The 13,437-nt window shown below is 36.3% G+C and overlaps 1 protein-coding gene across 9 annotated transcripts in view; it reads left to right on the top strand.

The window, feature by feature from the left end:
* The window catches only part of EVI5 (ecotropic viral integration site 5), a 205,135-nt gene that overhangs the window by 118,919 nt on the left and 72,779 nt on the right, over nucleotides 1–13,437 (top strand). For all 9 annotated transcript variants that reach the window (XM_059138558.1, XM_059138553.1, XM_059138554.1 and 6 more), the window contains 2 exons: nucleotides 5,475–5,615; nucleotides 6,757–6,915. In XM_059138558.1, coding sequence (XP_058994541.1) covers nucleotides 5,475–5,615; nucleotides 6,757–6,915 — 300 coding nt within the window. The remainder of the gene's footprint in view (nucleotides 1–5,474; nucleotides 5,616–6,756; nucleotides 6,916–13,437) is intronic.

Below are 13,437 nucleotides of genomic sequence, written 5' to 3'. Positions count from 1 at the left end.
GAAAGAGGAGAGATCACAACCAACACCAAGGAAATACAATTATAAGAACATACCGTGAGCAACTCTACACCAATAAATTTGACAAATCTGGAAGAAATGGATGCATTCCTAGAGACATATAAACTAACCAGGAAGAAATAGAAAACCTGAACAGACCCATAACCAGCAAGGAGATTGAAACAGTCATCAAAAATCTCCACAATTGTTATGGTAATTTTTATGTATATTAGATAATAGGTCAATAAATTTAGCCAAATTTCAACAGTGGAAAAAGAAATTCTCGAAACAAACAAAAGTCCAGGGCCAGACGGCTTCCCAGGGGAATTCTACCAAAGATTTAAAGAAGAATTAATTCCTATTCTCCTGAAACTGTTCCAAAAAATAGAAATGGAAGGAAAACTTCCAAACTCATTTTATGAGGCCAGCATCACCTTGATCCCAAAACCAGACAAGGATCCCATCAAAAAAGAGAACTACAGACCAATATCCTTGATGAACACAGATGCGAAAATTCTCACCAAAATACTAGCCAATAGGATCCAATAGTACATTAAAAGGATTATTCACCACGACCAAGTGGGATTTATTCCAGGGCTGCAAGGTTGGCTCAACATTCGCAAATCAATGTAATACAACACATTAATAAAAGAAAGAACAAGAACCATATGATACTCTCAATAGATGTTGAAAAAGCATTTGACAAAGTGCAGCATCCCTTCCTGATCAAAACTCTTCAAGGTGTATGGATAGAGGGCACATACCTCAATATTATCAAAGCCATCTATGAAAAACCCACCACAAATATCATTCTCAATGGAGAAAAACTGAAAGCTTTTCTGCTAAGGTCAGGAACACGGCAGGGATGTCCATTATCATCACTGCTATTCAGCATAGTACTAGAAGTCCTAGCCTCAGCAATCAGACAACAAAAGGAAATTAAAGGCATTCAAATCGGCAAAGAAGAAGTCAAACTATCACTCTTTGCAGGTAATATGATACTATATGTAGTAAACCTAAAAGCCTCCACTCCAAAACTGCTAGAACTTGTACAGGAATTTAGTAAAGTGTCAGGATATAAAATCAATGCACAGAAATCAGTTGCATTTCTCTACACCAACAACAACACAGAAGAAAGAGAAATTAATGAGTCAATCCCATTTACAATTGCATCCAAAACCATAAGATACCTAGGAATAAACCTAACTGAAGCGGCAAAGAATCTATTCTCAGAAAACTATAAAGTACTCATGAAAGAAATTGAGGAAGACACAAAGAAATTGAAAAATGTTCCATGCTTCTGGATTAGAACAATAAATATTATGAAAATGTTTATGCTACCTAAAGCAATCTACACATTTAATGCAATCCCTATCAAAATACCATCCTTTTTTTTTTTTTCCAAAAAAATGGAACAAATAATCCTAAAATTTATATGGAACCAGAAAAGACCTCAAATAGCCAAAGGAATATTGAAAAAGAAAGCCAAAGTGGGTGGCATCACAATTCCGGACTTCAAGCTCTATTACAAAGGTGTCATCATGAAGACAGTGTGGTTCTGGCACAAAAACAGACACATAGATTAATGGAACAGAATCAAGAGGCCAGAAATAGACCCTCAACTCTATGGTCAACTTATTTTCGACAAAGCAGGAAAGAATGTCCAATGGAATAAAGACAGCCTCTTCAATAAATGGTGTTGGGAAAATTGTACAGCCACATGCAGAAAAATGAAATTGGACCATTTCCTTACACCACACATGAAAATAGACTCAAAATGGATAAAGGACCTCAATGTGAGAAAGGAATCCATCAAAATCCTTGAGGAGAACACAGGCAGCAACCTCTTCAACCTCAGCCGCAGCAACGTCTTCCTAGGAACATTGCCAAAGGCAAGGGAAGCAAGGGCAAAAATGAACTATTGGGATTTCAAGATTTCAAGATCAAAAGCTTTTGCACAGCAAAGGAAACAGTTAACAACCAAAAGACAACTGATAGAATGGGAGGAGATATTTGCAAATGACATATCAGAGAAAGGGCTAGTGTCCAAAATCTGTGAAGAACTTAGCAAACTCAACACCCAAAGAACAAATAATCCAATCAAGAAATGGGCAGAGGACATGAAAAGAAACTTCTGCAAAGAAGACATCCAGATGGCCAACAGACACATGAAAAAGTGCTCCACGTCACTCAGCATCAGGGAAATACAAATTAAAACCACAATGAGATATCACCTCACACCAGTCAGAATGGTTGAAATTAACAAGTGAGGAAATGAAAGATGCTGGCAAGGATGCGGAGAAAGGGGAACCCTCCTACACAGTTGGTGGGAATGCAAGCTGGTGTGACCACTCTGGAAAACAGCATGGAGGTTCCTCAAAAAGTTGAAAAGAGAACTACCCTATGACCAGCAATTGCACTACTGGATATTTACTCTAAGGATATAAACGTAGTGATCCGAAGGGGCACGTGCACCCGAATGTTTATAGCAGCAATGTCCACAATAGCCAAACTATGGAAGGAACCTAGATGTCCATCAACAGATGAATTGATAAAGAAGTGGTGGTATATATACACAATGGAATACTATGCAGCCATCAAAAGAAATGAAATCTTGCCATTTGCAATGACGTGGATGGAACTAGAGGGTATCATGCTTAGTAAAATAAGTCAATCGGAGAAAGACAACTACCCTATGATCTCCCTGATATGAGGAAGTAGAGATGCAACATGGGGGGTTGAGAGGGTAGGAGAAGAAGAAATGAAACAAGATGGGATTGGGAGGGAGACAAACCATAAGTGACTCTTAATCTCACAAAACCAACTGAGGGTTGCTGGGGGGAGGAGGGTCGGGAGAGGGGGGTGGGGTTATGGACATTGGGGAAGGTATGTGCTCTGGTGAGTGCTGTGAAGTCTGGCGATTCACAGACCTGTACCCCTAGGGATAAAAATACATTACATGTTTATAAAAAAATAAAAATAAATAAATTTAAAATAAATTAAAAAAAAAATCCTTTCCAAGCTACTCTAAGCCACCTCAGGATATGTGGGAAGATCTTAGCCTAAGGTGTACTTACAGAAGATAATTTCCTCTTTTCAAGGTGACTAAAGAACTTTAAGGTTAGATAAGAAAAAGAAATGCTTTTAGGTTTCTTAAAATTCTCAGACTTGAAAGTCTGTGTTCTAGATCACACACCCTGTATCTCTTTTTTTCATCTGTAAAATTATTGATGGCTTGGGCTTTGTGTTAAGTTTGTTCTTCTCACTATTAGGTAGTATCTAGCTATTGAATCAAAGCTTTATACATAATGAACATGATAGCCTCAAATTGAAATAAAGCAGGGTCCAGCTACCTATAAGTAGTAGTGAAATAATTTTTCTAGAAATGTACTTGCTATTTTTATATAATTTTTTGGAGAATTTATTCTCCTATTTGTTGAGAAAAAGACACCAAGAATGCCATAAGAAATGTATAATAAAATATTAGGTTTCTAAGTTAGGAGTACTATGGATACCATAATGTAGATAAGAATCTTGATCTTTCAGTTTTGAATATTTGGTAGAAAAAAATGCCCTTGGATCCAGTTTAAAAATGTATTTCTTAAATAGCATTGTTGGTATTCGTGTTATGTAGTAGAAAGGAAATTAGAAGGCTTCATGCTTCCTATGGTGAATTTCTTCATGTAGGATTCTCTTTTAATGCATATACAGTAAATTTCTGGTATGCAATTGAGAAAATATTTAGTCCATCATAAAATTGTGTAGTTGGCAAGGATAGCTTTATTCATGATCTCTGTGGGCTAAATTTTTCATGTCCTATTTTATAGTCATATTTTAGAAATATTTTAGAGTTATAAAATTTCATAGATTCAGTACTTGAAATCTCAGTAGTGCCTCAGTTGACTCAAGGAGATTTTACTAGGGCCTAATTTAGGATCTCTTGGTCATGGCTCAGAGTAATAAGTGCTACCCTGTATCCTAAGGTGGGTCTTTCAGTAGAGCAGGGGATTAGTCTAAATCTTTTACTCTTTTTTTAAAAGATTTTATTTATTTATTTATTTATTCATTCATTCATTCATTTATTTATTTATTTTTTACAGAGACAGAGATCACATATAGGCTGAGAGGCAGGCAGAAAGAGAGGAGGAAGCAAGCTCCCTGCTGAGCAGAGAGCCCAGTGCGGGGCTCGATCCCAGCACCCTGGGATCATGACCTAAGCCGAAGGCAGAGGCTTTAACCCACTGAGCCACCCAGGCGCCCCTAAATCTTGTACTCTTTAAGCAAATATTTAGATCACCTTGGTATTAATTTCTTAAATATAAATAATAACTAATGTATAAAGTTTTTATACTCCTTTCCAAAGTGACATGCTGAGAAAATACAACAAAACAGGCTTTGGACAATTCATTTCCATAGATTTTTTTTTTTTAAGATTTTATTTATTTATCAGAGAGAGAGGGCGAAAGAGCAAGCACAGGCAGACAGAATCCCAGGCAGAGGCAGAGGGAGAAGCAGGTTCCCCACCGAGCAAGGAGCCCAATGCGGGACTCGATCCCAGGACGCTGGGATCATGACCTGAGCCGAAGGCAGCTGCTTAACCAACTGAGCCACCCAGGCGTCCCTCCATAGATCTTTGAAATATGAATGATGTCCATGCTTTGTTTGGAGTCCTAATCAGGGATTAGTAAGCTTATTGCCATGTTGAAAAACATTTTGCTCATGTTGCTTTAAAACTCTGATTACTGTTTTATTAAGCAAAGCAAGTTAGACTTTTTGTGTCCTCAAAATTCAGTAGTTACCCTCATACATTCCCTGTGGAAATGTAAAACAGTAAATCTGCTTTGGAAAAGCTTAAAAGTAGCAGTTTAGCTCCTTAGTATAAACTCAAGAGAATTAAAAATACAGGTCCACACACTTTTACACAAATAATCCTCACGTTTTCATAGTAGTCAGTAAGTGGAAACAACTCAAATTTCTGTCAGCTGTGAATGGATAAATAAAATGTAGCATATACACACAAGGAACTATTATTTTTCAGTAAAAAGGAATGGACCTTGATAACACTCTAGGTGAAAGAAGTTAGTCATAAATGGCCACATATTGTGTGATTCCATTGATATGAAACGTCCAGAATAGACAAATCCATAGAGACAGAAAGTAGACTAGTGGTTGTCAGGGGCTGTGGGGAGGGGAAATGTGGAGTGACTGCTAATGGGTATAGGGTTTCATTTTGGGGTGATTAAAATGTTCTGAAATTAGATTGTGGTGATGGTTGTGCAACCCTGTGAATACTCTTAAAACCACTGATTGGTGCACATTAAAAGGGTAAGTTTTATGGTTTGTGATTTATATCTCAGTAAAAGTGTGTAAAATTAAGTATAGTTACATGTGGGATAAAATAGCTCTTACTACACATGTTTTATTTAATTTTATTCTTTAAATTTAAAAATTCCATATTGTATTTTCTCTTGCTTCAGAGAAACAACTCCTTTCCTGATGAGAATAACATTGCAAGACTTCAGGAAGAGCTCATTGCTGTGAAACTGAGAGAAGCAGAAGCTATTATGGGATTGAAAGAACTTAGACAACAAGTCAAGGATTTAGAGGAACACTGGCAGGTATATCATTGTATTTTGTATGTTTTTTAAAAAGCAGGTGAAACCTGAATACCCAGTTTGTGTGAATTTGAAGTAGCTGATGATCAACACTAGGATTTGAGTTTAAAATGAGAAGGACTCTTTCAGTGCAGAAATCTGAGAGCACTTAGAAGTTGAAGGTACCTTTAACCTGTTTCTCCCTTTTTAATTCATTTAATTAAAAAACAGATAAAATAGAGATCAAGACTTATATCATTGTGATTTATATAACTTCTGTAAAGAATCAAAAAATTTTCCTTTATATAGGATATATTTCTTCTGTTGATATTAAATCCATTAGTATGAAACAACAGAGGGTGACACTAACATAAATTTGTCTATACCTTTGTAAACTTTTGAAAATTGGTTACTAACAAAATCAGGCATTTATATGCCTGAAAATTTATTCACATATGAGGGAAAGTGTTGACAAGAAACAAACAAACAAAAAAATGAGTCTAGAAGACAGAGCAAGAAGGGAGAGAGGGAAGAAATAAAACACTATATACCATTTCAGAATAGTGACTTCGGTTTGAATTTGGGATGGGGCTACATCTAGCAAAGACTGAAATTAGTCCTTAACATTGCCACAGGTTTTTTCTTTCCCCAGAAATGTCAGGCAGCAATAAACTGGAAATTAAAAACAAAAGGAAACTAATGCTTCACCATGGATATTTTGAGAACACTCCTAATATTCCTTCCTTAATTCATGAATGGCCCCATATTTTTTTCTTGGGATTTCATTAAATATGTGGAAATCCCTCTTATAATAAATTTAGGGTAAAAATTGTATTCTTTACAATTAGCCACAGTATAAACAGATTTGAAGTATATCTGAGCTTGTATTCCAGATCTGCCACTTGTTGACTATACTGACCTTTTGAAGTTACTTAATCATGACCATTTCCATCATCTAACCTGGATAATGACGATAATAGTGCCTAACTATTAAGGTTTTCTGGGGATTAAATAAAATAATGTATGTACAGTGCTAAATATAGTAGTGGGCATGAAATAAGTGCCAGGAAAGTCAGCTCTTATTTTGATAGTGGGAATATTTGTTGCAATATATTTTTTTTATTTTTTTATTTTATTTTATTTATTTTTTTTTTTTGTCTTTTAGCGCCACTTAGCTCGTACTACTGGGAGGTGGAAAGACCCACCTAAGAAAAATGCTGTGAATGAGTTACAGGATGAACTGATGACCATTCGACTTAGAGAAGCTGAAACTCAGGCAGAAATAAGAGAAATAAAACAAAGGATGATGGAAATGGAAACACAGGTATGATGGGAAAGCCTGGTACCTTTAAAAAAATACCTTTAGCAGGGTGCCTGGGTGTCTCAGTGGGTTAAAGCCTCTGCCTTCAGCTCAGGTCATGATTCCAGGGTCCTGGGATCAAGCCCCGCATTGGGCTCTCTTCTCAGTGGGGAGCCTGCTTCCTCCTCTTTCTCTGCCTACTTTGTGATCTCTGTCAAATAAATAAATACAATCTTAAAAATACCATTAGCATGGGGTGCCTGCGTGGCTCAATTGGTTAAATACTGGATTCTTAATTTTTGGTTCAGGTCATGAGCTCAGGGTCATGAGATCAAGCCCCACATTGGGTTCCAGACAGATTGTGAAGTCTGCTTAAGATTCTCTCTCTTCCTCTCTCTCTGCCCCTCCCGCATCCCCTCACATGCTCTCATTCTCTCTCTAAAAACAAAAACAAAAACTATTAGCAGATCAAAAGTTTATGAAGGGAATTGGGGGAAATTGGAAGGGGAGGTGAAAAACAAAAACAAAAACTATTAGCAGATCAAAAGTTTATGAAGGGAATTGGGGGAAATTGGAAGGGGAGGTGAATCATGAGAGACTATGGACTCTGAAAAACAATCTGAGGGGTTTGAAGGGGCGGGGGGTGGGAGGTTGGGGTACCAGGTGGTGGGTATTATAGAGGGCACGGATTGCATGGAGTACTGGGTGTGGTGAAAAAATAATGAATACTGTTATGCTGAAAATAAATTAATATAAAAAATGTTTATGCACGGGTTATATCATCCTTAAAATAGAGCTAAACGATGGATACATGAAACCGTCTAGACTAATTTCCTAGCCCAAAGAAAAAGGGCTAAAAATTATAGTCTTTGATATCAGAGATTTAGTGTCTTCTTTGACCTATTCCGCAAAGTTTGAACAAGTCATAAAACTACATTTAACTTTGTTCCCTTGTTGTATAACTTGAGAGGCAATAGTCATGTAGAGCAAAATTTCTCAACCTTGACTATTAAAATGGGTTTTGAATCAAGTAATCCTTTATTTGGGGGACTGGCCTGCGCATTGTAGGATGTTTACCAGCATCTCTCTACCAACTCGGTCCCAGTATCACTGTACCCCCCACTCGAGGTTGTGATGACCAAAAGCATCTCTACACATTGCCAGATATCCCCTTGGGGCAGAATTTCCCTGGTTGAGAACAATTGGTGTATACTATAATGTGAATGATTCTTCCTTATGTATAATGTGACTCTGAGCATTAATTCCAAAGTTATACTTCTTCTCAGATCTTCCCTTTCTGTAATAAATTCTACCTTAAATATACTTGATTTAAGATCTGAAAAATCCTTTTTATGGAGTTCATTTGCATTATAAACCACTTGATTTTTATGTTGTACATTTGTGTGGACTGTATTCTCTGTAATGTTATTTGGTTTTCAAAATATCTAGTCAGTAGGGGGCATAGTTAACTCAGGTATCATTCTGCATACCTATGTGCAAAATGACCATCCGAACTTGAACATGATAACAAGAATCTGTAAATCCTTTAGGTTAAATATATCTTGTTTTACATTGTTCAAAGTTATTTTTCTTGTATTTTTCATTAAAATTAAAAATAACAGTAAGATTATAAAATTAGAAATCTAGCTTTTGTAGTGGGAAATTCTATTTTTATAACAGATTTTATCCTCATGCACATATTAAAGATGCAAGCAAGCTTTTAAGCCTTTGTTCAGGTTTTCTTTCTTTCTTTCTTTCTTTCTTTCTTTCTTTCTTTCTTTCTTTCTTTCTTTCTAAGACTTTATCTACTTATTTGTGAGAGAGCACAAGCAGGGGGAGGGGTATAGGGAAAAGGAAAAGCAGGATCCCTGCTGAGCAGGGAGCCCAACAAGGGGCTCAATCCCAGGACTCTGGGATCATGACCAGAGTGGAGGCAGACGCTTAACAGACAGAGCCACCCAGCCACCCCAGATTTTATTTAAGAGTGATAAATGAATCAAATTCATAAACATCGTTTTGAGAACTTTTGAATACAAAACACTGCCCAGCCATCAGAGAACTTAACACCTAAGAAATCAGGCATGCACAAAACTACATTTAATATAATTCACTATATGACATGGTTATTAATCATTTCTGATTAATGTAAGTCGAGTCATTATGCTGTACATCTTACACTTACGCAGTGCTCTGTATCAATTATACCTCAATAAAATCTAAAAAATGTATAATTCAGAAATTTGGTAATTAAAGAGTTTGATGAAAACTGCTGTGGAAAAGGCTTCCTAAGGATTTGTATTTTGAATTGTACTTGATTAAGTGTGATTTTGGATCAATTTTGCTAGAAGAAGAATCACATAAAGTACTTTTCCCTAAATGCCAGTGCTTGAACTGAGGATGGTCCATATCGAGCATCCAGATTAAGAGATTTGTCCTTGTTGATACATTTCAGCGCCTTCATTGCAGTGCCTTTTAGAAAATACCACCTACGGAGTCCACCTTAGTTTACTGAGCCCCACTCTTCTTCCTGTGTACCAGTTTTTGCTCTTACAGATAGTGCTGCTCTGAACATTCTTGTACATGTTTCCTTGTGGATAGCTCTGGGAGTTTCTTCAGGTCAGGGATTCTTACCTCTTTTTTATATTATAAACTTCTTTGACAGTCTGAACCCTCTGAACCCTTTCTAAAATAATGTTTTTTAATGCATAAAGTAAAATACGTAGGATTGCAAAGCAAACCAGTTATACTGAGGTACGGTTATCAAAATACTGAAAACAAACAATTATATGATACAGCACACATACAGAGACATACACAACACATTCAGATGGCTAGATTCAGGTTTCTGATATTTTGGATTTTTTGTATTCTGTTGTCATTCTGTTTTTGTTCATCTGCATGTAATGTGTTTGTCCCTCTGCTCACCCTTAAGGTTTTCTGTCTTATTTTTAGCAGTTTGAAGATGAAACGATTTGATGTACTTTTTTGCTTTGTTTTTTTTTTCCTCTGAGTTTCTTGGCCCTCTGGCTTTGTGTCTACCATGAAATTTGGAAAATTCTTGGTTATTTCTTCTTCAAATATATATTCTGTCCACCCATACTCTTTTCTCCTCTTGGGATTCCCATTACACATGCATTAGATTATTTGATATTGACAGTAACTCTTGAATGTTCTCTTCTTTTTCCCCCCCTCATTATTTGTTCCCTTTGTGTTTGTTTTTCTTGACTTAAATATTTCTGTTGACTTACTATTAAGTTCACTGATTCTTTCTTCCACTTTGTGAGTTGTCTGATGAGCCATTGAAGGCATTTTTCAAATATATTACTGTGTTTTTCATTTCTAGCATTTCCATTTGATTCTTTCAGTTTTTATTTCTGTGTCAATACTAACTATGTGATCTTGCATGGTTTTCACTTTTCTGTTAGAGCCTTTAGCATATTAATCAGTGTTACTGTAAATTCCCTGTCAGGTAATTTAATATCTGTGTCATATGGGAGGCTGATTCTGTGGATTGCTTTGTCTCATGGTAGTGTTTGTTTTTTCTTACTTGTTCCTATGCTTTGTAATTTTTTGCTGAAAATTGAATATCTTGAGTAGGACAATAGACTAAGGTAAGTAGTTTTTAATGCCTGGAAATGGGCATACCTTTTCCTCTGCTAGGCCTTTAATGTGGGGGATTTGAGTTAATACATTCAGGAGTTGGGCTGGGTTTGAGGTTTGTTGTTTCTGTGGTTACCCTCATTGCACCACAGCCTTCAAATTCCTCTAGCACTATCTTATTTTTAGATTGGGGGCTGGTTTGCCAGCGGGTTTTCTCAGTGTCTTTAGGTCTTCCATTTACACAGCATTTCAGAGAGTCAGTCTCCAGGGTGTTCCACTGATACTTGTTGCAGGAATTTGGAGGGGCAGAAGTCTTCCCCATTTTTCCGATAAAGCCTCCGTCTCAGGCTGTATTGTGTCCCTGGATCTGGAGTGTTTGACTTTCTTAGTGCTCCGCTGGACCACCAGCATAGTCTTAGGCCCACAATATAGTCCTGTCCCATTCTCGAGTAGTTTCCCCAGTGTTTCAGGGGCAACAGTGTTTCTTGGCCTGTGAAGCCTGTGAAACCTTTTATGCCCTAGAGGAGGGAAGGTTTAGTGCTCCTTCTCCATTGCCTGCTATTCTCCCTCAAGCCTATGCTGTGGAGATCTCTTTCTCAAGACTCTCATCAGTCTTTTTTGTGTGTATCTTTTTGGGTCCATGAAGAAAAAGTGTATAAGAGCTTGTGAACTCTGCTGTTCCCCTTGGGCTCCACACTCTCTAGCCAGCCAACACTTGGCCACAACCAATTTAATAATATTCTGGCTGAATTATTCTTAACAACTTCTGGCTTCATCTGCCCTGTCTGTCCTTAGATTTGGGGATAGTTCGTTGCCTTGTAACCTTTCCTCTCTGGTTTTAACAAAAATCATGAATTTAGAGTTTGGCTTTTTTTTTTTTTTTTAAAGAATAGGAGTAGTGCTCTTTATATTCTACAACCCCATCAGGAATCAAAACTCTTGTGCTCGCTTCGGCAGCACATATACTAAAATAGGAATCAAAACTCTTTATTATGATGTATCCATTTAAAATTATTTTCTTTTTTCAATTTATTTCTTCCCTTTTTTCTATTTTTTCCCCCTCCTTTCTTCCTTTTTTTATTGGGTTAATTTAGATGTTTCTTTTTCTACTACTGGTTTGACTTTTATGATTCCTTTTCTGTTAGTGTTTATTACCTGAAAAAAATAAAAAATGCTCACCTGACTGACCAAAGTTTGATGTTGATAATCATCTCCATCTTCCTTCTAAACTGTATAAGGGCCTTGGAAGATTTTTATTGCTCTTCTTCCATTGTTGTTTTATGGAGTCAGTGCTTATTTGGATTTGTCTATCTATTTGCTAACATTTTGCTCTCTGTTACTTTTATTTAATAGTTTCTTTCCGATTTCGATCATGCATTATAAACTCTCACTTTCCTAAAGGTAAATATACTTTTTCCTCACTCTGGTGTGATAGTTTAGCTGAATATGCTATTGTAGGATGAAATTTATTTTTTTAAGCACTACAAACTTTTCCTTTTGAGATGTCTGCTGAGTATTTCCCTTCCCCCCTTACCAGATACTCAGTTTTGCCCTTGATTTATCTCTTCTTTTTGTGAGCATTCTGTTTTGTTAAAATGTTTCTTAGTGAGGGCTTATTTGTATTTATCCTGCCTACAACTAGTTGTGTTTCCCAGAATGTGGATCCATATATATAATTTTTCCAGTTGTAAAAATTCTTAAGTATTGTCATCTCCTACACTGTCATAGCTCACTTTTTCCTTTGTGATCTGTTTTATTCTGCAACCTCTATTAGTTGTATTTTGTACCTCCTTACTCTCGTCTATGTCTCTTGACCTCTTCTGGAACACTGTTTTTTCAGTGTAGCTAATTCTCTGTTTAACCCTTCAATTAATTTTTAACATTACTGACTATATTAAGTTCTAGAAGTTGTATTTGGTTGTTTTTCAAATTTGCTAAATCTGTTTTTTTTTTAAAAGATTATTCATTTATTTATTTTGAGAGAGAGAGAACACATATATGAGTGGGGGGAAGAGCAGAAGGACAGGGACAGGCAGACTGTGCTGAGCAGGGAGCCGGGCACTGGGCTCCATGCCATGACCCTGAGCTCATGAGCTGAGCCAAAATCAAGAATTGGACGCTTAACCAACTGAGCTATCCAGGCACCCCCAAATTTGCTAAATGTTTTTTGATAGTTACTTGTTCTTTGCTTATGTTTTTTGCTCCCTCTTTTTATGTCTTATCATTTTAAATAAACTTTTATACAAAGTCCTTACATGATTATTATCTAGAGTTTTTAAAGAATTTGTTCTTTTTATCCTTTTGTCTACAATTTCTCACTTATTGTCAATTTTTGGTTTTATGTGTGGAGTTTTATAATTTTGGATCATGAACTTGTAGTGAGGAGTCAAGAGAGGGATTCTATCTGTGGGAATTCTTTGCAGCTTATGTTGAATTTATGTCTTCTGAAGTGTGGTTATTTGTTCAGTGGTAGAAGCGAAGACAGTAAAAAGAAGTTGCAGAACATTTTGACTCTAAGTACTGAGTACTTAGATTAAGTACTGAATCTAAGTACTAAGAGGATCACTATTTTATAGACAAATACTGAGTCAGGAAGAAGAGTAAAGTAAAAATGAAGAAACTCAGAAATGGTTCTAATTAAACAGAGAATTAGAATAGAATAGAAGTGCATATGACACATTTCATGACAAAAGGATTTTTGGAGCTTAAAACTGTTACATGATGCAGATTTTTTAATAAAACTGGAGGCTGGGTTGTTTTTATTGAGTGAAGTAGAATAGGTGTAATAATAGTAACAACCAAGGATTTATTAAGTATCTGCTTAATTTCAGAAATTATGTGAGCTTCCTTTCATAAACTTTTCTCATGTGATTCTTACAACACAGCCTTTGAAGTCTAGTCATAATATCTATGCTTGTACTAGTGTACTGGATTTGATGGGATTAG

The sequence above is a fragment of the Mustela lutreola genome, chromosome 10, assembly GCF_030435805.1.
Source record: "Mustela lutreola isolate mMusLut2 chromosome 10, mMusLut2.pri, whole genome shotgun sequence".
In the NCBI taxonomy this organism is placed as follows: domain Eukaryota; kingdom Metazoa; phylum Chordata; class Mammalia; order Carnivora; family Mustelidae; genus Mustela; species Mustela lutreola.
This window is presented reverse-complemented; position numbering and strand designations above follow the sequence as displayed.